At 45.1% G+C, this 23909-nt stretch overlaps 1 protein-coding gene across 4 annotated transcripts in view; it reads left to right on the forward strand.

Annotated features, from left to right (window-relative positions):
- The first annotated feature begins 3699 nt into the window (after positions 1-3699).
- ACACA (acetyl-CoA carboxylase alpha) overlaps positions 3700-23909 on the forward strand; it is a 215224-nt gene continuing 195014 nt past the window's right edge. For 3 of the 4 annotated variants that reach the window (XM_078873722.1, XM_078873725.1, XM_078873724.1), the window contains exons 1-2: positions 13886-14021; positions 16409-16726. In XM_078873722.1, coding sequence (XP_078729848.1) covers positions 13969-14021; positions 16409-16726 — 371 coding nt within the window. In that variant the 5' untranslated portion in view covers positions 13886-13968. Of the gene's footprint in view, positions 4350-13885; positions 14022-16408; positions 16727-23909 lie in introns of those variants that run through there. The other variant, XM_078873726.1, reaches the window with a different exon arrangement.

A 23909-nucleotide genomic window follows, 5' to 3' on the forward strand; every position in this document is an offset into this window, starting at 1 on the left:
ACGAGCGTGAAGACGGTGACTACAATGTTTCCTGTGGCCCTGTACTTTGAAGATGGTAAGGGTTGCGTTGGTGGATTACACAAGCTCCAAATTAAGTTTGGATTGCACACGCTTTTGTGACTGCCGAGACCTAATGGGCAGAGGTGATCAAGAGATGGCAATACAATCGCGTGTATTTGTGAACCGATCTGTGTGGAGCTATGAGTGTTATTGCTTATCCTATGTGTTTTCTCTGGGTATTCATATTTGCTGCTGCAATGCCACCGATTAATGGAATTTGCCCAAACATCCTTATGCAGGACCCTCCTGAAAATATCTGTCTTGCGGCTACGTGAAAAGGGGGCGATGTGTGTACATATGATTTTCATACCGTCGGGATGTATAAATCATAACTAGAAACTTAATTTAAAAAATAATCATTTTTAACTCGACATGAAGGTCTACTCATAAAACATCTCCCCCAATTGCCGCATCCCAAACTTTGACCTCGCGATTTGACCTGAACCCACGATGACCGTTACACAAAACCCCTCCCGCCACCGCTGCAGACCGAGTGAAATCTGCGAGCGAGATTGCGCAAATAGGGGTCGACTCGCTCCATAATATTTCATTTAGCTTCCATCTCGTGTGCGAACCTTGGGGGGGTTTAAAACGCACAGAGTTAAACACAACGTTGAAATGGTGCCACTATTTTTTTAAACATTAACCCCAAGGTTGACATGAACTCACTAAAATGTCCAAAAGGTTAATAATATAGGCTTAGGGACCACTGAAAAAGCGATAGGCAATGTACCCCTGTACAGCAATGTCAATACAAAACAGCAAGATAATCAACATCATCATGACCAGCCATGGTCAATCCACTGCTTGGTTCGTACGAAGGCTTCCCTGAGCCACCGCCGCCGCAGCCTATCACGACCCTTTGAATAACAAAGCAAAAATAGAAGTTCAAGAGCAATTGAACAGCGACCCATGCCCTCCACTAATGAAACCCACGTGGAGAAGAGATCACCGCTTGCGACCCACGCCCGCGTCACGTGATCGAACCATATTTCGGCCGAGGGCAGTGGGCGACCCCCCCCCCTCTCCCCAAGGTGAGTCCCCATTGGCCGAGGTGTCAACCCTATCGCCGGGCGCTCAACCAATCAGGGCGCGTGCTTAAGCGAGGGTCACGCCTACTACAAACTCCCCGCCCGCCCACTACTCGGCAGCGTTGGCAGATCGGAGGTTTTTAACCTCCACATTGGCATTTAAAAGTTATGTTTAATATTTTACTTCTAGATTTGAAGCTTTCGTGACTGCAAGGATTCATACTCTTAGGTTTTTTCGGTAAAGTCACGTAGGTTAAAAATATAAATAATACGAATTAAGTGATAACACACGAACGCTTGTTTTAATTGCCCGGGTGCATTTAATAAAACTGCATTTAATTTTAATATTTTTTTAGTTTTACATTAAATATCGGTACGTGTACAGTAACGTTAAACAACACAAAGCATTAACCGGTACAGAATTATGAAATTCGCCAGTAAACATAGAACATTGGCCCAGCTGCTTCGAGCACATGCCAAATGCCAACATTGTTGGCCCGACTTTGGCTCACGTGTTTACAGGGATCATCCCAAAGTTTCACAAACACTCTCTCATTACGTAAGCAGCCATCAACCCTTGGGTCAATCCACTGCTGGATGAAAGTCACTCAAAATCGTAAACGACCGTTCAAAAGACATGAAAAAACTGTTAATTCAATACATCAGTGATTTAGTGCGCTGATCTTAAAGGTGCATTGAAAAATTATAATACTCCGATTGATGCTCCTGCTGTTGTGGAGTAACTTATACAGCCAGCTATGGCTGCAGGGTTTTGGTAGTACATGTTGTTTACGTCGTTTATTGTGAAAATTCCGTCACAGTTCCTATGATCACTGTTTCATTGCTTTCATGGCTTTATTTTGGTGATTTCGAAAAGTGTATTGGTTTAGCCATGTTTGTTGTAGTACAGAGTTAGACTGATGGAATTAATCTAAGTTGTCTTGTGGTTGTTGTTGTTTGACTTGCATCCCACTGGGATTTTTGCACAGTGTTGGTGGATGGTGTTTTTTCTGCAATATTTTGCTGTATTTTATTGCATTTTCTGTTTGCACTCAGTCACATATTCACTTTAAGATGTTTTTTGTTAATGTTTTTGTTTTCTGTTTGTTGCGGTTGCACCCGATTCAAGAGCCGAATGGCTCACAGGGCTATACCTAATAAATGAACTTGAACTTGAACAATCGTGGTCATTCTACTGCTGGATGGTCTCCGACGCGAGATCTACATGAGGGTTGATTTCATCGATCCACCGACTTCGTGGACGTAACCCAAATCAATAATCCCTTTGTCAAGAACATTAATGAACTCTCCGTAAAGTTAGACGCAGCAACCCCGAACGCTTGTGCCCGGTGTCAATTACTGGAGCGGATTATTATAAATACTGTCTATCTAAGACGAGCTCCTGAACGTGTCCTTTATCCCTGCTTTTATGGCTTTATTTTGGTGATTTTCGAAAAGTTTTTTGGTTTGGCCATGTTTGTTTGTTGTAGTACAGAGTTAGACTGATGGCCTTAATCTAAGTTGTCGTGGTTGTTGTTGTTTGACTTGCATCCCGCTGGGATTTTTGCACACAGCGTTGGTGTACGGTGCTTTTTCTGCAATATTTTGCTGTCTTTTCTTGGATTTTCTGTTTGCACTTAGTCACTATAAGATGTTTTCTTGTTCATGTTTTTGTTTTCTGTTTGTTGCGGTTGCACCCGATTCAAGAGCCGAATTGCTCACAGGGCTATACTTACTAAATTAACTTGAACTAATAAAATATCGTACAGGAGAAAACAACGACGACATACACACATGGACCAGAATACGAAAAAGACGCACAATTGTATTTAAATGAAAAATAAAAAAAAACAACCCCCACACAGACAAGACACAAGGTTGGAGGTGGAACAGGTGGCCCGAGTAACCTGGAGTTTTCTGGTTCACGATTTGTGTTTTGCATTTCCTTTCCAAACACCGCAGTCAGCTGCTTCGGATGCATTTCTCCCGGGTTGGGGCGACCGAGGCGCCGCGTGTACCCCTCCAACTACCCCCCCCCCACGCACACGCCTCGTGTACCCCTCCAACTACCCCACGCACGCACGCGCCGCGTGTACCCCTTGAACTACCCCACTCACACACAGCGTGTACCCCTCCAACTACCCCCCCCCCGCGTGTACCCCCCCCCCCGCGTGTACCCCCCCCCGCGTGTACCCCCCCGCGTGTACCCCCCCCCGCGTGTACCTCCCCCCCGCGTGTACCCCCCCGCGTGTACCCCCCCCCCGCGTGTACCTCCCCCCGCGTGTACCCCCCCCCCCCGCGTGTACCCCCCCCGCGTGTACCCCCCCCCGCGTGTACCCCCCCCCGCGTGTACCCCCCCCCCCGCGTGTACCCCCCCCCCCGCGTGTACCCCCCCCCCGCGTGTACCCCCCCCCCCGCGTGTACCCCCCCCCACGTGTACCCCCCCCCCACGTGTACCCCCCCCCCCACGTGTACCCCCCCCCCCACGTGTACCCCCCCCCCCCCACGTGTACCCCCACGCGCACGTGCGCACGGCGGCGGCGAGGAAGGCGACCACGTGTCTGGCCCAGCGCGTTACCCCGGAAGCGCGCGCGAGCGAGCGCGCCGTGGGGTCAGGGAGCAATGCCCGAGCATGGCCCCCCCCATCACGCCATGCTGAGACGTTTGTGGGACCAACCCTCAATCCGACACCACCACCATCATCACCACCACCACCACAGCAGCACACACCTCCACCACTGCTGTCACTGTTGCTGACACCATCATCACTATCACCACCAGCACAGTCGCCGCCGGCTGACAGCAGCAGCAGCAGCATTAGCAGCAGCGGCATCACTGACAGCAGCAGCAGCATCATCATCCATACATATACTGTACGAACACGCTCGGTATACACCGCTGCCACAGCTACTTAACATCATCACAGCCGGCTGGCAGCACCACCATTATCACCCACCACCACCACTACCACCACAAAGCAACATCAGTAGCATCACTGACAGCAGCAGCATCTGCGTCACCCGTACATACATACAACTGTACATACGACTGTACATACACATCATATCACTGTAGACCGTCGTGCGCAGCTTTAAACTTTGCTTTGTCCGAGCTGGGCTGCTTCAATTCGCACTCGCGCAAGACCGTACATAGTCCCGGCCCGGCACCGTCCCGTTGCCGGGCACAACTGCACCGGCAGCGGACGAAGGAGTGGTCATCACCGCCTACAGCAGTGGTGGTGGTCAGCAACGCACGCAGGTGAGTGCCGGCCATGGGAGTGATCGTAGTTATTGATTAGTATTGTACCGTATGATTACGATTACTGGGGAACGCTGCCGTGGTTGTAAGTGATCAGCTTTTCATTCGATTTCTCGGCGCGGCAGTTGAAACAATGGGGGGCAAGTTTTTGCGTTAAATTAATTTTAAATCTTACCCCTAATACCCTTCCATCTCACACGCGATGTGCGTGGTGGGGTAAAGTGTGGATGACTACCAAACTCTACTCCACTCTAAGCGGAGGCGTTATCCGCCAGCAGCGGCTGTCGGTCGGCTATTGCAGGGCTGCACTTTCGCCGATTTCTCGACGATAGTTGCGAGCTTTGCCACTTTGTCGGTCGTCAAATGATATAATGCGTGGTAATATGTTTAATAATATTAATAATATTATTAATATTACCCTCCGGAGACGTCAATATGGGAAGACGGAGCGATGACATCGGCTCGTGGATTGTTAAATCGCGGGTTCGATGGATTTCTGCGTCGGCTTCGGCGTGGGCTCCGAGAGTTTCATCCAGCAGTGGATGGAACATGGGCTGCTGATAGGACATTGACAATCAGAATTTGAATTGAACGGTGCAGAAGAGGCGCTCTGTTGAGTCATTACTGAGACGTGTTGTCACGATTTACAGTGCAGTAAGAATGCACCACCACGGCTGCTCGATGAATCAATACAATGATCGAAACTTGAATCGATTCTTTTAACTTTTTCATTGACCAGCTCAGACCAACGCACTGGAGTGAGTGTCACTGCCACAGGCGTGACGTGAACCGATTGCAAACGAAATATATTCGAATCTGGATTCTACGCATGTACCTCCGATCTTAAAATCGATTACCGTAAGTCTCGATTCCACCCGTGGGGACGTGGGACGACTCGTTGCGTGACACCGGTATTCCGTGTTGATGGCATTGCGTCTCAATGCAAGTGTCAGACCGAGGCACTTGGCCACCAACCCCAGCTGCTGGTGATGAAACTGGAGGCTGTGAACTCATTATAATGTTAAACACCGAGACACGAGAGACACGTGTTGGCCAGGGATGGCGTGGATGCTTGCAGAGTGCCCTGGTTGGTTGCATATCGATTTGTGAAGACACCAGGACTCAGATTGTTAATGTCGTGGCTTTGCTCTCAGACGCACATGGTGTTCTGTGCTAGTAACGAGTGACACAACTTACTAATTGGCTGTGTCAGGTGGTGGTGGGTTTAACGACACATTCATATTGACGCGATCTAACCCCCCCCCCCCAAACAAAACCCTCTTATGCACAGCTGGATATATACACGACATCACCACGCACGCCGTGCCAGCCGTGGAGGTAATTTTAAACCATACTTCACCACGCTGGTCAGTGTAGGTTGGCGAGGGCCCCAGAGTACAGTCCTGGACATGTTCAGATTTCACTCGCCATTAATATTAGTTGGTGACTTGGCCAGGAATCAAACTGAGGCGGCTGTGTTCATGAGAAAGCGGTGCACGGGGGATCAGTTTCATCATCATCAGCCACGATTTAGCATCACCCACCACTCACCCACCCACCATGGCATCTTGAGATGTAAGAACTCGTGTGGATTCCCACACGCGAGATTATTTCCGTCGTTCGATCCCTGCGGTAGACACCCTCTCTCGTGGGTGAATCAGAATATTGATTGGTAGTGGAGGAATACTGATGTCCAGTAGTTTGGTTGCTGTCACTCCGTCATTAGTCTCGACCACCGTGTGTACACGGTGGTGGTTTCAGATGTCGTGTGACCCCCCCCCCCCCCCATGTAATTTTGTACAACTTAATGTGTTTTTTAAAGTAAGGTTTATTTAAAACCGTAATGAATACGCAGATGGAAAATTGTTAGGGGTCAATTAATTGGAGATGCGGGGGAAGGACAACAAACCAAAATACAAAACGCACTTCTAAAGAAATAAGTTTTAAATCTAGGTTTTTTTTAAAGTGCATAACTCCGTATTCTTGGTTCTTTCGCTAAAGTCACGTAGAAGGGAAATAATAAAGAACCAAGAAAATGAATTTCTGCAGTCACGAAAGCTTTAAATCGAAATGCATAACTTCAGTGGCGTCCTAATATCGGAAGGAAGAGCGTTCCAGACGGCCGCACCGGGCGCACCATCTATCTCTCTGAACGAGGTTGTTCTGCCGAAGCCCAATTTAAGTGTCAACTTTCCCCACTCGTACAATAATACCCCGTTTACTGTTGTATGCTTCACCAAAAATGGGGCATTTAATTAACCACACGTGGTGGACTATCAGAAAGTGGTTAAATAAAGCGCACTTTGCAGCACAATTCCTCAAATTATTTACAGGGGGTCTTCCTCGAAAATTATTAAACGATAGCCGGGTAAACAAGCGTAAGAATAATAATTTAGAATTTAAAAAACCTCGGACTGTCACATGGCTAAAAAAATAGGCCAACAAAATTAGGGAATTATTGACTGGCACGCCCAGCCAAACTCACCGGTCTGGTGACTCGAATGTGTGAGAGTCACGGACAGTAATGATCGTCACTGCCCATATTGTTTCTACCTGCAGACTTATGATTTTTTAAATGCACGTTTTAAAAAAAATGTTGATACACTTACAGTACGTACCTTGGTTGACCTGAATTGAGGGAGCCCTTCGTGAACTTGAACTTGAACTTCTTTCGCACCGTACGTAGCCAACCTTGCTAATCGGAGGTTACCATTGGCACGGTTGAAGGCATGCACACACCAATCAGCCAAACCCAGCAGCAATTGTTTTAAGGGGCCACAATTACCTTGCCCTGCTGATGAGGTCCAGGGAAATCGAAGCCAAGTCCAGGGTGTGTTGCTCAAGAAAATCCTCCTAAAGCAAAAACGACCATCGCACCATATACTTGAATGGTATTTAATTTATTGAATAAACTAGGCGCTTTCCTTTCCTGGATATTGTATATACAATATCTAAAATAATGTATATACAATAGTATTGTGTAATACAATATCTAAAATATTGTACATACATTAGTATTGTATACTGTATAGCAGAGGTGTGGACTCGAGTCATGTGACTTGGACTCGAGTCAGACTCGAGTCATGAATTTGATGACTTGCGACTCGACTTGGACTTGCATAACAATGACTTTGTCCCACCTATGAGATGTGGACTCGAGTCATGTGACTTGGACTCGAGTCAGACTCGAGTCATGAATTTGATGACTTGCGACTCGACTTGGACTTGCATAACAATGACTTTGTCCCACCTCTGCTGTATAGTATATCGTTATTATATAGAGTACTAGCTTTTTTGCCCGTCCAAGGACGGGTGTGTATTGCAGTAAATCTGAAATAGTCAATAGAAAAATAGTTAGCTCATGATTATATATTTTTTTACCTGGCAGCTTTTATATTGGTGGAAACCCACCACAAGTGCCTTGGTGGACTATCACTGACATTAACATAGCCACCTCAACGCGCTCGACCTGGAGGCCGCTCTCCGATCTCACACTAACATGCAAATTTTTACCTGCCAGCCCTCCAATTGGTGGAAACCCACCACAAGTGCCTTGGTGGACCACCACTAACATTAACATTAGCTGCCCCGCCCATACTGCTGACACTTAGGCTACGCCCATTTTAAACCTTTAAAATAGTTTGCAGTTAGAGGCTAACTCCCTCTTTCTGATGACGACCGCTTGTGTTGCGATCGAAACGTCGTAGTTTTTTGTTATTTTCTTTGAACCTATCGACGTGACTTGACCGAAAGACCCAAAGAATATGAAAAATGAGGGGAGGGTGGTTGCTCAATGTGGAGTGACGTCACCCGTTAATAGTTATTGGGGAGGGATGCGGCATGTGGAGTGATGTCACCCGATAATGGTTATTGGGGAGGGATGCGGCATGTGGGGTGCCGTCACCCCCTCATGGTTATTGTGAAGGGGTGCGGCATGTGGAGTGACGTCATCCGCTGATTATTATTAATGAGGGGAGGGGTGCGGCATGTGGAGTGCACGACCTGGTGTGTTAATTTAAATTTCCACGCGGGCATGAATATTAATAAAGCGGGGGCTATTTTGCAGTGACGTCACGCACGTATGTAGCACTGTGCTGCGTAGATTTACTTTTTACCATCACTTTCATTAAAGAAGCGTCATATTTGAAGCGACTTTGCATAATATATTTTTTAATTCAGCTCGACCTTCCTCTGCGTTAGTTAAAAAAATCCAGCCACTCATGAATATTGATAATGGGGGGGTGGGCCTCGTGTGGAGTGACGTCACGCGCGGGACGGACAGACATTTCTGGGTGATTATAGTAGGTAATAATAGTAAATTATGCGATGAACGATTTACAATCGCCTTCTTTCGGCGATTTGTTTAATTATCTTGATTCAGTGACACGCGAAACCCATTAAATACACCACGAATCTTAAAACATTTGATTATCTCGCACGTAATTCCGTACATGTATTGTGATCTTCGTAATCAATATATTAATCTATCGACTAAAACGCATACAGCCGTACACTATATATCAGTGTCAGGGCCGGATTAAAATTTTGTAGGCCCCTGGGCTTCAGGTACTGTGAGGCCCCCAGTAATATTTTCAAAAGGAAAAGAAAGTTAAAGAAAAATAAAATATCTTTTTACAAGGCTAGCAACAAATGCAATTCAGCATTCGCAAATGGAATAACTTTTTACTTCATCTCTGGAGGTCCTCCAGCTGGCAAAGAAGGACCCTGAGCTCCAGACCCTAAAGCCCCCCGTGCCTTAATCCGGCCCTGATCAGTGCGTAGGCTTTTTGCGTTCGCTTACATTTCTCATCAATATATACAAACTAAAAAGCTAATAACTAAAAATTCGGCAATGTGCTTCGAAAATGTCCCATTGTCTAAAACGTATTTTATGTTTTCCTTTTAATGTCACAGTGTTATTGACGAATGCGTTAAGTTTGTTAATTGTGTGTGCACCACTGCCAACGCAGCAACATAAATATTTGTTTAATAACCAAATAAATTATAAAGTTCAGCCCTTTCTCAATCCACTGCTGGATAATAATCAGGCAAGGGACCGGTATAATCCTAAGGTTAGTGTTCATGCGAAATGCTCAGACATTAAACGACGTCTAGCTTTAAATTAAACACAACATGATAACGAATGCCCTTACTATCAATCAATCGATCAAAATTAATGTAATCGCGTGAAAAGGTGAAAGTATGTGAATAATCCTATAAAGGTGTGTTTCGCAACCTTTCGCCCTATCGCTTCGCTGCGACCCGGTGTTGAACTTGTGGAACAAACCCACGTGGATTGGTGCCATCGGGCATGGACCGAACCAGGGCCACTTATCGCTTGGCCCACATTCGATTAGAGTGCCGTGGTGCATTGTAAACTTTCAAACCCGTAGATTAATTTGCTTGACGTTGGACCAAAGTTGTGAATTAATAGAAATTCAGTCGTGAAAAGATAGAAATTCAGTCTTTTCGGTAAAGTCACGTAGGTAAAAATTTTAAATAAATTAAATTACGACGTTTCGGAAGCAACGGAGACTTTTCCGAAAAAAACAAAGAGTAGGAATCCTTGCAGTCACTAAAACTTCAAATCTAGAAAGAAATTCAGTCGTGAATTGATAACAATTTTTTACATACTGTAGCTGTTTTAATGCGCAAAAAAACCCTTTCAATTGTATATTTTTTTTGTTTGACTGCGGAACACAGTTTAATTGATGCAGAGTAAATTGGAAGGCTTGCACGCAACACTGCAATGCTGGATGACAGCAAATATGTCCGCGACTCAGCCTGCAGTGTTGAGACACAAGTAGGGGAGTAAATCAGGTTTGTAGTGGTGTAACGTGGCCATCGATTGATCGATTAAAGATAGATGATTACGATCACGGTGTATGCGTACATTGAATAGTGCTTGCACGAGTTATTCTAATTGTAGATTATATGCTGCTGTTGTTACACATCCACCATGGTGATCAGAGGAACGAGAGAGGGCCCAATGCAGACGAGGCAAGACATGAGCCAATGCAGACTTTGTAAACAAGACGGACAATATTCCATGGTTCTTTCGGTAAAGTCACGTAGGTATAAAATACAATAAATTTAATCACGACGTTTCGAGCGCAACACAAGCGTCCGTCATCAGGTGGGACAACCACAGCAAGAAACAATTGCTGAAGTGGGCCCACTGAATTACAGAGGAAAGACGTAATTACGAACGAGAGAGAAGAAGCGAGACAGAACATATGAGACATGACGATAGGGACACGAGAGAGCAGATGACACGTGCGATTCACTCGCGATTTCGATGAAGCTAACGATACAAACGGGACTACAAATCAAAGACAATGCAGATAAGACAGAGCGTACTAGACAATACGGGCCAACAAATAATCTATTTCTGAGTCAAGCCATGACCCCTCATAGAGACAGTCTTCTTGTGGATGTGGTGGTGGTAAAAAATCGTGACATGCTGACCAGGGCATGGGATCATTTTTACAGCACTGCAACATTTTAGTAACTTACAATTGGAGTCATCCACATATCAAGATCGCAAATTAGCTTTTACTTTCATTGGGCCCTTGCCAATCGCCAACATTCCACATTCTCATGGTGGATGAGCAATGTCGCCCCGGGTAATCGTTGTTGATTTCCTTTTTAGCAAGTGGTGCGTTCTCAACCAGATGCTACTATTTTCTTGGTTCTTTCGGTAAAGTCACATAGAAGGGCACAATGCGAGCAGCCGTCCTCAGGTGAAGAACAGGTCTGTCGGAAAGACAGCGTCTGAATGAACGTCGCCAAGCTTGGCAGCGTATATTTAAGCTGGGTTAGAGGAGGAGAGAGCCTTGACAAAGGAGTTTACATATCAACAGAGGAATTTAGCATATTTATGGGAAATGCAGATATGGGATTAGTCACTACTTGTGGAATGTGTAGGTGGTGGGGGGGGTCTCAAAGTAATATTATGCTCGTGTATTATGTAGGATTAGCAGTAATAAAGGGAGGAAGTAGGATTAGCAGTAATAAAGGGAGGGAAATCTTAATAGTAAGGGGCTGCTTACCGAAAGAACCAAGAAGATAAATCCCTGCAGTCACGAAAGCTTTAAATACAGATGCTACTAATTTTTAACCATCCCTCCCCTCCGAGATGGTTGGTGATTGCGATAATGATGAGGTTGTTTGTGACATTGACCGGGATTTGAACCTTGGCTTAGTTCTGTTGATCTGCCCGCTGAGCTATATCCCAACCCATGACCTTCAACATTTATTCAACACTGCGAGCTGATTCCAATTATATAACAAAAAATATGCTCGACAAATAATAATAGACATTTATAAATCAGGTTCAGTAAGTAGTCATGGTTGACATTGGATTTTTATAAACAGCGAGGCATAGTCTGGGATCTATTACGTGTCTGGGCATTATTCATTTCTGCAATATGCAGTATTTGTTATAATTGATTTAAATAACAATTACTGGGTATTTATTACATGTTTCGCCATCGCCTACTTAAAATTGTTACGTCTCTGCCAGGCAAATAGTTTAGTTCATGCGTTATAACTGTTTGGGATCTAATTTTTATTCGAGTTAACTTTAAAGTTAGATTTGTTAAATAAATATTTTTATCAAGATTATTTCCCTCCATAAGTTGTTATCCAAACCGTAAATAACAAAGGATGGATAAGATAAAGGAAAGCAATTGACGTCAGAAAATGTCCTTCTGGTCATTTCTATAAGATTGGGATTTGATCAAAACTAGTTAGAAAGTTAAAAAGTGTGGCTTGTGAAGAGTTATATTGGTGCTTTAAAGATGTACAAGCTAAGCAGGAGCGCAAAAACAATATTTGTTTTCAACAACCCACAATAATTCGAGATTTGCTTTGTAAATTTTATAGTCTTTTAAAAATGTTTCATGAGCCTTCACACAATTTATGTACAGTAATTAAATCTCGCATGGTTTAAATACACTTAGTAAAAGAAAATATGTCTATTTCCAAAGTGTGAGGCAAATATGAAATCAATAATTCAAGATTGTCATCGGATTTTTATTGTCAACATGTATACAATACGTAATTAAAAATAAATGCAACTTTTGTTACATTATTGGAATTTGTTAAATCAGAAATAACGATTTAGTCACGAATCACTCGCAAATATTTAATAACAACTCAAATCTTGATTTGAAGCTTTGAATATGAACAAAAACATATTAATTTCAACGATTTAACTGGTGTCTGTGCTTAACAAATTAACAATGAACCAGCAATTATATCATTATTCTGGTTACGTTGCATTTGCAGCGGTGCACAAGCAGAATTAACAAACAAAAAACTCCAAACACGTTCGTTAGCAAAAATGTGGACATTATAAAAAAAATAGAAATAGGCGACGTTTCGGCCCATGACCCTTTTTCATAGCCATTGATATATGCCCGTGAAAAAGAGCCATTGCCCGAAATGTCATTATTGTGTGCTGTGAAAAATGTTAATTGTCAGAAATATAAATGTTTCCTTTATTAAGGCCACAATGCAGCGTTATTGACTAATGCGTTGAGTCTGTTGTCTCAAAACAACAAATCGGGAAGTCGGTGGAGGGGGGGGGGGCATTGCTAATTCTAGATTTGAAGCTTTCGTGACGGCAAGGATTCATACTCTTAGGTTTTTTTTCCGGTAAAGTCACGTAGGTAAAAGTAAATAATACAAATCTTATTTTATTTCTATTATTTATTTTTACCTACGTGACTTTACCGAAAAACAAACCTAAGGGGATTCATTGCTAAGCCCGGCGTCGCCTCGCGCCGCCGTGCGACAAACTACGCGGTGACGTCATCCCAGCAGCAGGCCGGCGTCGCCGTCATGGCAACGCTGAACAGACGTCACCGCGTCTCCTGCGGGGGGAGGGAGAGAGGGAGGGCGGGGTAGGGGGAGGGACGGGGGAGGGAGGGACGGGGGAGGGAGGGAGGGCGGGGGACGGGGGAGGGAGGGCGGGCGGGGAGAAGGGAGGGTGGGAGGGGAAAGGGAGGGAGGGCGGGCGGGGGAGGGGAAGGGAGGGTGGGAGGGGGGGAAGGGAGGGTTGGAGGGGAAAGGGAGGGAGGGGAGGGTGGGAGGGGAAAGGGAGGGAGGGCGGGCGGGGGAGGGGAAGGGAGGGTGGGAGGGGGGGAAGGGAGGGTTGGAGGGGAAAGGGAGGGAGGGGAGGGTGGGAGGGGAAAGGGAGGGAGGGCAGGGTTGGGCGGGTGGGAAGGGGGGGGAAGGGTGGGAGGGGAAAGGGAGGGAGGGCAGGGTTGGGCGGGTGGGAAGGGGGGGGAAGGGTGGGAGGGGAAAGGGAGGGAGGGGAAGGTTGGGCGGGTGGGAAGGGGGGGAAGGGAGGGGGAGGGAAGGGAGGGGAAGGGAGGGAGGGAGGGCAGGGAGTGGGGGGGAAGGGAGGAGGAAGGAAGGGAGGGCGGGAGGGGGGGAGGTGGAGGGAGGGCGCGCGGGAGGGCTGGGGAGGACCCCCCCACCCAACCCCCCCCCTAATCCACCTCAACCCCCCACCCCCTCACGCCACTCCCGCCCCGTGTTGCGGTGGCGCGCGCGCGCGCGCTTCGTTTCCCGCCATTTTTGCGTGAGGCGGCGCGCGCCGCCCGCGACGATGCTCGCGCTCTACGCCGCCTACATCATGGCGGCGCTTTATGCCCTCCTCAGGTGCGCCTTCAAAGTGCATTGTTTTTTTTACATGCGAGAGAATGCGCACCATTTATTATCGTGATTTATTTTGCGGTGGGGGTTTTTATTTATTATTATTATATGGTTTCCACGTTATCCATTGTGTTAATGACAGGTGTCACACAGAGTCGTCAACATTTTTAATGGATTGTGATCCATCATCCATTTTTTGAGAATTCCACTCACCTGAAAAAAAATGATTTATCCCTCTCCCCTCCCCCCTCCCTATGTGTGTCCGTCACTGCCATGATTCAAACGGGGTCATGCTGTTTACACACTGAAAAGCAATGGCATGATCGTTTTCTGTCCACTTTGACCGTGTTATTATTACCTGTGTAGAGGAGTAGAAGAGAGTGGTGGTGGCGTCATGTGCGCTGTCCGGTGCGATGGCGTCACGGGACGTGGGGTCACGCGCGCTGGACAGCGCACATGACGTCACAGGGGGGACCCCGTGACGTAAGCGGGTTCCTAGCTGGAGTCAAGGTTCGAGAGAGGGTGAAACGGGGAGTCAGGGGCAAGAGGGTAGAGCAGAGGTTTTGATTCCTTACCCGTATCCGGCCGCACCAGGGTCGCAAACGGGTACCCGATACCCGTACCCTACCCGATTCCCGGCTACCCGGCCGGGTATCGGGTAGGGTACGGGTATCGGGTACCCAACTGGGACCTCTGGGGTAGGGATAGTGGAGATAGCACAGCGCCAGGGCTGGACATGGCGCTGTGCTATACCCGTGTTGGATGATCCCACGGCCGGCGCAGAGGAGGCGGCACGGGCCAGCCGGCTGTGTTGGGACCCAGTGGGACCGAGCCCGGGACCCCTAACCCCTGGGAAGTGGTTCACCCCCCCCCTTCCCCCCGTGTCTTGTGTAGCCCTTAATAAATGGCGAAAGCCCTTAACCTCAGTTTAACACGTAGGCTTTCGCGACCAATATTATTCATAATCTAACGTTTTTGGGTTAGATCGCGTTATTTATAAATGTGTCGTAACCCTCCAGCACCCGACACGGCCAATCAGCAAAAAAAGTGTCACGTTGACAAAAGACAAATAGTTCACTGCTTTAGCCCACCGGTGTGTTGAAGCGTGAAACCACAACATTTACAATTTTTGAGTACGACGTTTCGCTGGTAATTGCCCGATGATGCTGGATGCAATTACCAGCGAAACGTCGTACTCAAAAATTGTAAATGTTGTGGTTTCACGCTTCAACACACCGGTGGGCTAAAGCAGTGAACTAGTTGTCTTTTGTCAACGTGACACTTTTTTTGCTGATTGGCCGTGTCGGGTGGTGGAGGGTTACGACACATTTATAAATAACGCCCTTAACCTCACCTCCGTCTCTGAGTGAGTCGTCGCCAGCTCCTCAACACCTGTGCTGTCGTCACCTTTTGACGCGCGCTCGTTCAATGACCAACCCCATAACCACGTCAGACATTGGCATGAACACAACTCTGGGGGCGGCAGCAGCATATAACCACCATTGTTTACATTTTCATAAAGAGTAATAGCGATTTAAATGTCTTAGGTTGAATCTGGCATAGGTCATTTTGCTACTTCACGATCACACAACTGTGTCAGCGACAGGTTTCGCGACAAGGGTTGCAAATGATGAGGTAACCACCGGCATATATAATTCGAAGAATATTTCACAATGTAAAAAGATGGGGAGAACTCCCTGTAACTTATTTTTAAAAAAGCAGGGTTTTCATTGTTCTGGGAAGCCTTCTAGATTTACCATGACAGTTACCTCAAAATTAGGATGTTACTAGGACAATGAAGGCAGGTGGTAACTCTTAATTGCAACCCAATCAGAATAATCTCAGTAAATTTTTACATTGTCTTTGTTGCCAATTAACACTTAGAACGCCGACTTCAACATCATCTGCGCATTGTCCACCACCTGCAATCGTTGTCCACCACGTGTTTTCAAAAAGCAGAGTTCCTACCGTTACCATTGCCTCAAACAACCGCGAACACTTTCTCCAGTTCACTTTATTTCAAAGCACAATGTTATGATCACCATCGTCATACCATGATCGTGATTGATATCCACCAGCACTGCACCATCACCATAATATACATCTTCACAAGTGCACTTCGTCCACCCCATAAAGTGTTGCTTACGGTCTTGAGGCATTTCTATATATTTTTCTCATCATCACACATTTGCCATAACAATGGTTGGCCACAAATACAGTTCATTGTCATGAGTGTCAATCATTATCAACATCCCCATCATCCGCCCCATCTATTGTTGCATATGGCCTTCGAGTGGGGCCTTTTAGAGCAGAGTAGGAATTATTGACTGATGCGTGCCCTTGGTATATATCTTTTGGTCGAGACAACTGATGGGTGCAAACCAACTGACCAGGTACGTCATTGGCGTGGTGATGGCGGAGGCCGAGCCATCGCAAGGCGGCCCACCGGTCGCCCCCGCTGGAACCACCAACTGCGACTGCGAGGACCCTTCGCAACCGCAACACAGCGACGGCGACACCCAACACTCGCTCTTCACCATCGGCGGCCCCGGCGAGGGCTCGGACGATGATGAGGCATCCAGTTCCGACTTCCAAGCCCTGCCAGACGAGACTGACGGCATGCTTACCCCCACCTCCTCGGGCTCCGGTTCGGACTCTGTTCCTGACTTGGGCTGCGCGCTCTCCCACTCAGTCATCCCTCTGGAAATCAGGTATGGCCCGTGTCTGTGTGATGCTTGTTATGTCAATGATGATGCTTGTTATGTTGCTAATGCTTGCTGTGATGATGAAATATGACATTGCAGAACTGCAAGACAGGAAGAAGAGAAACGTAACGATCTGTTGACCATCTGAAGCAATTTTTTTTATCAGGCCTCCCCCCTACACCGTGTCGGTTGTGGAGTTTGCTTGACCATACCGCACTACACTGGTCAAAGGACAGGTTCAAATATCACTACTGATGTTAGCCAGCTGATGTCCACTCTTGGATTCATAGCACAATGAGCAAACCACTGCACCATAACTCTGCCGCTCCGTCTACATTATGTATATACAAATACAAATGTATATGGGGTTCATAGTCAATGGCTTTTTATTAAAATATAACATATGCTAACCTTAACCCTATAGTCACATTTTCCAGTTGCAAAAGTTTCAGTTATGTATTCAACAATTATTACACTATGTAACACAATTTTTGTTCCGCGGTAGTAAGTGTTATTTCGTAATTGCTTATGCCAAAAAAGTAGAGAAAATGGATATTATTCCCCACAAACTTTGCTTTTGTGACCAGGACAGTGATATTTTGAAATGTACCTATTTTCAATGAGAAAACTGACGAATGTCTTTTCGTTCACATAAAGTAAAAAAAAACATGAATCAAAAATATCCTGTATTTATACTAAAGTAATCCGGAAATGACTACAAAAGATTTAGAAGCAAGTAGTTTTTCGAGATTTACGATTATACTGTAAATCACTTTCATGAATCAGCCCCCAAATGTAGTCTCCCATCATGTTCTCGTTATACTGTCCTTGGTCACGGCGTTCAAAGTCCAGTATATCCTGGTGGAAGTGCTCACCTTGCTCCTCCGAGTACGCTTCCATGTTTTCCTTTAATTTATCAAGATGAGTATCAAGGATATGGACTTTGACGGACATCCTACAGCCCATTGTGCCGTAGTTCTCCACCAGAGTCTCAACCAGCTCCACATAGTTTTCGACCTTGTGATTGCCCAGGAAGCCACGAACCACTGCGACAAAGCTGTTCCAAGCCGGTTTCTCCTTATTAGTGAGCTTCTTGGGGAATTCAGTGCACTCCAGGATCTTCTTTATCTGTGGTCCGACGAAGACCCCGGTTTTGACCTTTGCCTCAGACAGCTTAGGGGAGAAGTCTTGAAGGTACTTGAAGGCTGCCGACTCCTTATCTACAGTTTTGATATTGTTTCATAAGGCCCAATTTGATGTGCAGTGGTGGCATCAGCACCTTCCGGGGGTCCACCAGTGGCTCCCACTTGACGTTGTTCCTCCCCACAGAGAACTCGGTCCGCTTTGGCCAGTCCCGCCTGTGATAGTGCGCCTTGGTGTCCCTACTGTCCCAAAGGCAAGGATAGCAGGGAAACTTGGTAAAACCGCCTTGGAGACCCATCAGGAATGCCACCATTTTGAAGTCTCCGATGACCTCCCAGCCATACTCATCATAGTTCAAGGCGTCGAGCAAGGTCTTGATTCTGTTGTAAACCTCTTTGAGGTGCACCGAGTGAGCCAGGGGAAGAGACGGGTACTTGTTACCATTATGGAGCAGCACGGCTTTGAGGCTCCTTGATGAGTTGTCAGTGAAGAGGCGCCACTCATTCTGGTTACAGGCGATTCCGATTGCCTCGAACAGACTGGTCACATTGTGGCAGAAGCAGAGCCCATGTTGACGGGGTGAACAAGCTGCAAAACGGTTGGTGACGCTTCCTCTGATTTGCAACTTGCACACTTTTATCCAATAAGTTCCACTGCTTGAGCCGAGATGTCAAAAGCTCGGCATTGGACTTAGTGAGACCAATATCTCTGATCAAGTCGTTGAGGTCTTTTTAGTTGGGGTAGTATGGGTTTCTCTCCTCAGCTCCACCTCTGAAATTGTCATCTCGATCTACAACATCTTCCTCGCTCTCTGACTTGCTGCTTTCTTCTGAAGAAGGCTGCTCTCTCCCCAGAGGAGTGGGTACGGGGAGCTCATGGCAGTGTGGCACCGGGGCGATGGATATAGGAAGGTCCGGATACGTGATAGCAGGTGCATTCTTGCCAGTCATACGTTTGGAAGGGTTCACCATGCAGAAGTAGCAGTTGCTTGAGTGGTCAGTGGGTTTCCACCAAATTCTTGGAATAGCGAACTTCATGGCTGTCTTTTCCCCTCTATACCATCCTACAAAATATATTTATTTCACCCATGACTAATGTGTAAGAGATTCTCGCAATATTTTTCTTATATTATATATTTTTTCAATAACATTGAAAATTGTAAAACATTTAAAAATTAAAAACTTTTACAAAAATTTTCTTTAAAAATTTTATAACGTAAAATTCTGAGCAACAATTGTCCATCTTACCTTCCAGAGTTTTGCATTGCTCACAGGTGAAATGAAGTGCCCAGGGTTTCTCTTGATCCCCGACAGGCATGCCGAAATATGCCTTGCAGGCCTCACACATCTTAGCAGATGCTTTCACAGAGTACTTTTTTGCTCTTGTCTTGATACATTGGCTGCAGACATAGCAAAATGCGTCTGCCGGATGCTTGCAGCCTCTTGATGCCATCTCAGAAAAAGGCAGATATATATCCACTTAGGCAGCTGGAACTAAACTGAACTGGGGGGCTTAAGGACCCTGTATTTATACTATTTATATTATTGGAAAGTTCTAGAATGTTTGAGAAGTTACTCCAAGTTTACTCAGCACTGAATCTATCTGGAATGTTCTGGAAAATAGGTAAATTTCTAAATATCACTGCCCTGGTCACAAAAGCAAAGTTTGTGGGGAATAATAGCCATTTTCTCTACTTTCGAGACATAAGCAATTAGGAAATAACACTACCCAGGAACAAAAAAAAATTGTTACACAGTGTTATCCATTTTAATTTGACAGGAAAAAATATGCATGATTTTGGAAATAAAATTGGCCACGTTTTCACATTGCTGTGTATATGTATGAACAATCAAGAATAATAGATTGCTATTCAAAGAAGTAATTGCAGCTTGACAGCAACCAATGGACGAGTCACTGAAATAAATGATAATTATTTACGATTTAGAACAAACACATACTGTAAATAGATCTATTTTGTTATCATATTGTCTGTATCGAGCTGTGAATGGCTCTTTTACAATGGGACCCTGTATGTTGCATTAGATATGGTTAGTACTTTGACCTTTTCGCAAGGATATAAATTTACTGCTATAATATAAAATGTATGATCATGGCATGATGCTTCAGTAATGTGGGGTGACCCAATTTAGGCTGCTGTGCATTTTGTGATTGAAGTAATAATTTTACATTTTAGCGCAATACGTACGTTTTGCAATCTCTTGAGAGTTAATCAGCCACAGTGGTAACAATAAACTGTGCAAATTAAACATGTGTTGTAAACCTCGTGTTCACAGTGCTTGCAAAAGTCCACTCGATCATTTATACTAGCAGGCAGAACAGACGTGGCATGTTGCAAGATTAACTTTTGTGGTAGGTTGCAATAGAGCCGTACGTATATTGTTACAATGTATGTGGGTGAAAAGGTTACGCAAGGGAATATTAGGATGCTTGGTCAAAAGAGGACAATGTACGTTTAACATGCTGATGTGAAGCTCATGTCCTTTGCTTTTTTTTGGTCTCTTTTTCCAACTTGTTCCAATTTGGCAATGGTGTCATGTCATGAGATGAACGGTCCGTTTTGAAATTTTACAGTGTGGCTACCATGTGTTAGAAAACTGCCTGCATAAGATATTTTTTAACGAGATTTAAAAAAAATCCTTCAATTGTCCTTATCCTTGAAACAGCAGGGGGTAGACATTCTCAGGATCTCTGCTATAAGATTTTGGCATGACAGTCAAAACGATATTATTTTTAATCCTCACACCTGGAATTATAGATGCTCATGTCATATTAAGTATCTGTACAAAGATCAATTCTAATGTGTATGACTTATTTAATTGGAGCCGTACAGGTATTGTTATAGCTGAAAATGCCAATTTTTCTGCTGTTCATTAATTGATAATGGTTTGTGTGTGGCCGTATCAGGGTGTTCAGTAAATTTGCAGCATAAATGTGTATGCATAATACTGCTTTATAAAAGGGCTTAAGTCTTGCACCAAAGTCCTAGCTTGCACGTCTGAAGCGAAATAGTGTACATCTATACGCAATGAGACATTTCAAAATTTTAGTTTTTATTGTTTAAGGCTGGTTAGATATCATGGATATTGAAGACACACAAAAATATGTTGACCTTGTCAGGCAAAGCACTCTTAGCATCTGTTATGGTAGTACAATTGCTCTGCTGCATTTGTGCCTGTACAGTAGTCCATAGAGCACCAGTATTGACACATCACACCTAGTGTTTATTTTTTCTGGTTGAGTCACCATATCCTGCACAAACAGCTTGGACACACATTAGTCCTTCGGAGAAAGTTGTAGTAGCAAGCGCCTATAAGCACAAAAGCAACTCCGTTGGGTGGGTGTTACCAACATTTCACACGTACAATTGCTTGTTTCGACACACCACACCAGGTAAACATTGTATGTTGATTGGAAAGGCATGAGGCTCAGGTTGAGTGTAGAAATTAGAATACTGTAGTACAATTAATTTACACTGCTGGATGATAGCCTCCTCATGCCATACATGTTAAGGGGATTATTGACCACAGTTTATCGTGATGGTCAGCTCAGTTGGTGAAGGTGGGGAGCATAGATGTGGAACAGTACGATAATCGATTTTTCTACACTGGAACTCTGCTGCTCACAACATAACCATATAAATGATATACGGTGGTTGCAGGCTCAATCCTCCTTAGCTTCTGATATCTGGGTGATTTGGTTATTGACAAATGATATAATGGGTGCAATTGGCATGTCAGCAAGAGACCATATAAAGTTGGTGGATCACTCTGTCTTGACCGAGCCAATGGAAAATGTCCATAGGTTGAGCTAACCCCAAAGCTTACTCATGTTAGTTGCACTGTACATCTTTTAATGAAAACTAATGTTGCTCGTGTTCTTGCATACTGTTTTTCTTGCGTTGTGGGTTATTTATGTTAATCCCATCATTTTGGCAAAGTGGCATGTGGTGGCAAAGTGGCATGTGGTGTCCACGTGGGTGGGTTGACTTAAGGACGACAGCCCCTGAATATGAGAAGATTTGTGGTGTGAGTATGGTCCTATAGTGTGGAGTACTTTATCTGGCAGGTATCCAGCCCCTTTGAACAAGTAACAATCAGCTGTAATAGGTTTGGTCTGTGGCATGTTCTGTCTCTTTGGGCGCTAAGCCAAAATTCTTGCCACATTCTGACATCATAGGGCCAGCCTTTTTACATGTCACTTTTGACAGAGAATCTGGCCACATTTATTGTGAGGCTGTTTCAACACAACGCCATTATCTACCATCCCTTGTCAATCCGCTGCTGGATCAAGGCCTCCCACTCCTTGTCAGCCATGGTCGTTAATTGACCATGCTTCACCACATTTATCAGTCCAGTTTGGTCAATGTGTACAAGAACCAGTTAAGTTATCATTCTCCTCTGACTGGGATCAAACCCAGGTCACTGGGTTCATAGTGCAGTGTGCTAACCCACCTGCACTGTGGTTGTGCAATGGTTTGCCGACTGAGTGATATCAGAAGCGGTTCTGGGCAGCCTTCACCATTCTACACTGACCAGCATGGTAAAGTACGGTCAAACAACCCCCAAGACAGACACAGGGGAAAGGCCTTCATCCAGCAGTGAAAAGACAACATTCTGAAAGTAATAACACTAATCCAAATTTCGATTTAAAGCTTTCGTGACTGCAGGGATTAATCTTCTTGGTTCTTTCGGTAAAGTCACGTAGAAGGGAAATAATAAAATAATAAAAATAAAATACAATTCTCACGACGTTTCGGCCACAACGCAAGCAGCCGTCCTCAGGTGAAGAACAGGGCTGTCGGAAAGACAGCATCTGAATGAACATCACCAAGCTTGGCAGCGTATATTTAAGCTGGGTTAGAGGAGGAGGGCGCCTTGACAAAGGAATTTGCATATCAACAGATTGATTTAGCATATTTATGGAAAATGCAGATATGTGATTCGTCACTACTTGTGGAATGTGTAGGTGATGGGGGGGGGTATCAAAGTCATATTATGCTCGTGTATTATGTAGGAATATCAGTAATAATATTGCTCTAAGCGGGAATTGTGGTAGTCGTCGTGAAGCCACCCCACCCCTAGCTACTCTGCATGTCCATCACTGCTGACCACAACCCCCACCACTATCCCAAACAGGTCTCAAGGATTTCCCTTGATACTAACGGTTTTCACAATTTATTGTTTCTCACAGACATGCAATGAATTCACGTATTTTAGTTGTTTACCTGAAAATAACACTCGGCCCTCACCCACTGGCTTTAAAAGTTTTAAAGTGTGAAACTAATCACAACTCTTATTCACTTATTTACTGTAGGAGCATTCACTAAGTGATGTACATTAAGCCTATTGCTGCAACGCAAACTTTGTTTTTGTAACTCCCCCCCCCCGGCCCTTGCCTTATTTCTTGGAGTTTCTTCCCCAGTTACGTGGGGTTTTCCAAAGGTTTTTTAGTGGGGTGGGGGGGAGTCTCGCTGATTTGAACTCTTTGGGGTTGACATGTACGCTACCCCCTCAGCAACTTGCTTTAGCCCAGAGTTGACAAGAAGTCTCATGGCAAAAAGAAAGCTGCAGTGCCTTTAAAACAAGCCCCAATCGGGGGGTAGCAGCAGAGCCTCAGCAGGAAGGGATGAGGCCTAAAGCGGACATCCAAATAAGTGACCTCTTAATAAAATAGCAACTGTAAAGAAATTACAGCGACTTAAACCGCACCACAATTCCGCATGAAGAGAAGTGCTTCATTTAAGTACTTCCCTGCTCATTCAAGGAAATGAAAGCATAGCATCAAATAAGTACAGCAGGCAGTAAAATAATTCTAGAGATGCGGCCACAGGCCAACTAGTGATAGTATAGTGCGGTAATAATGTAGTCATGGGCGCAATAATAACTTTGATACATCAATCTATGGTTATCACCCACAATTTATAACACAATAATACTATAATTGACTACAATTATAGTTTTCATTCCCATACATTTATATTACTCATGTAACTGGATCATGAAAAACATCAGCAGATATTGTCATA

The sequence above is a fragment of the Lampetra fluviatilis genome, chromosome 37 (genome assembly GCF_964198595.1).
Source record: "Lampetra fluviatilis chromosome 37, kcLamFluv1.1, whole genome shotgun sequence".
Classification (NCBI taxonomy): Eukaryota; Metazoa; Chordata; class Hyperoartia; order Petromyzontiformes; family Petromyzontidae; genus Lampetra; species Lampetra fluviatilis.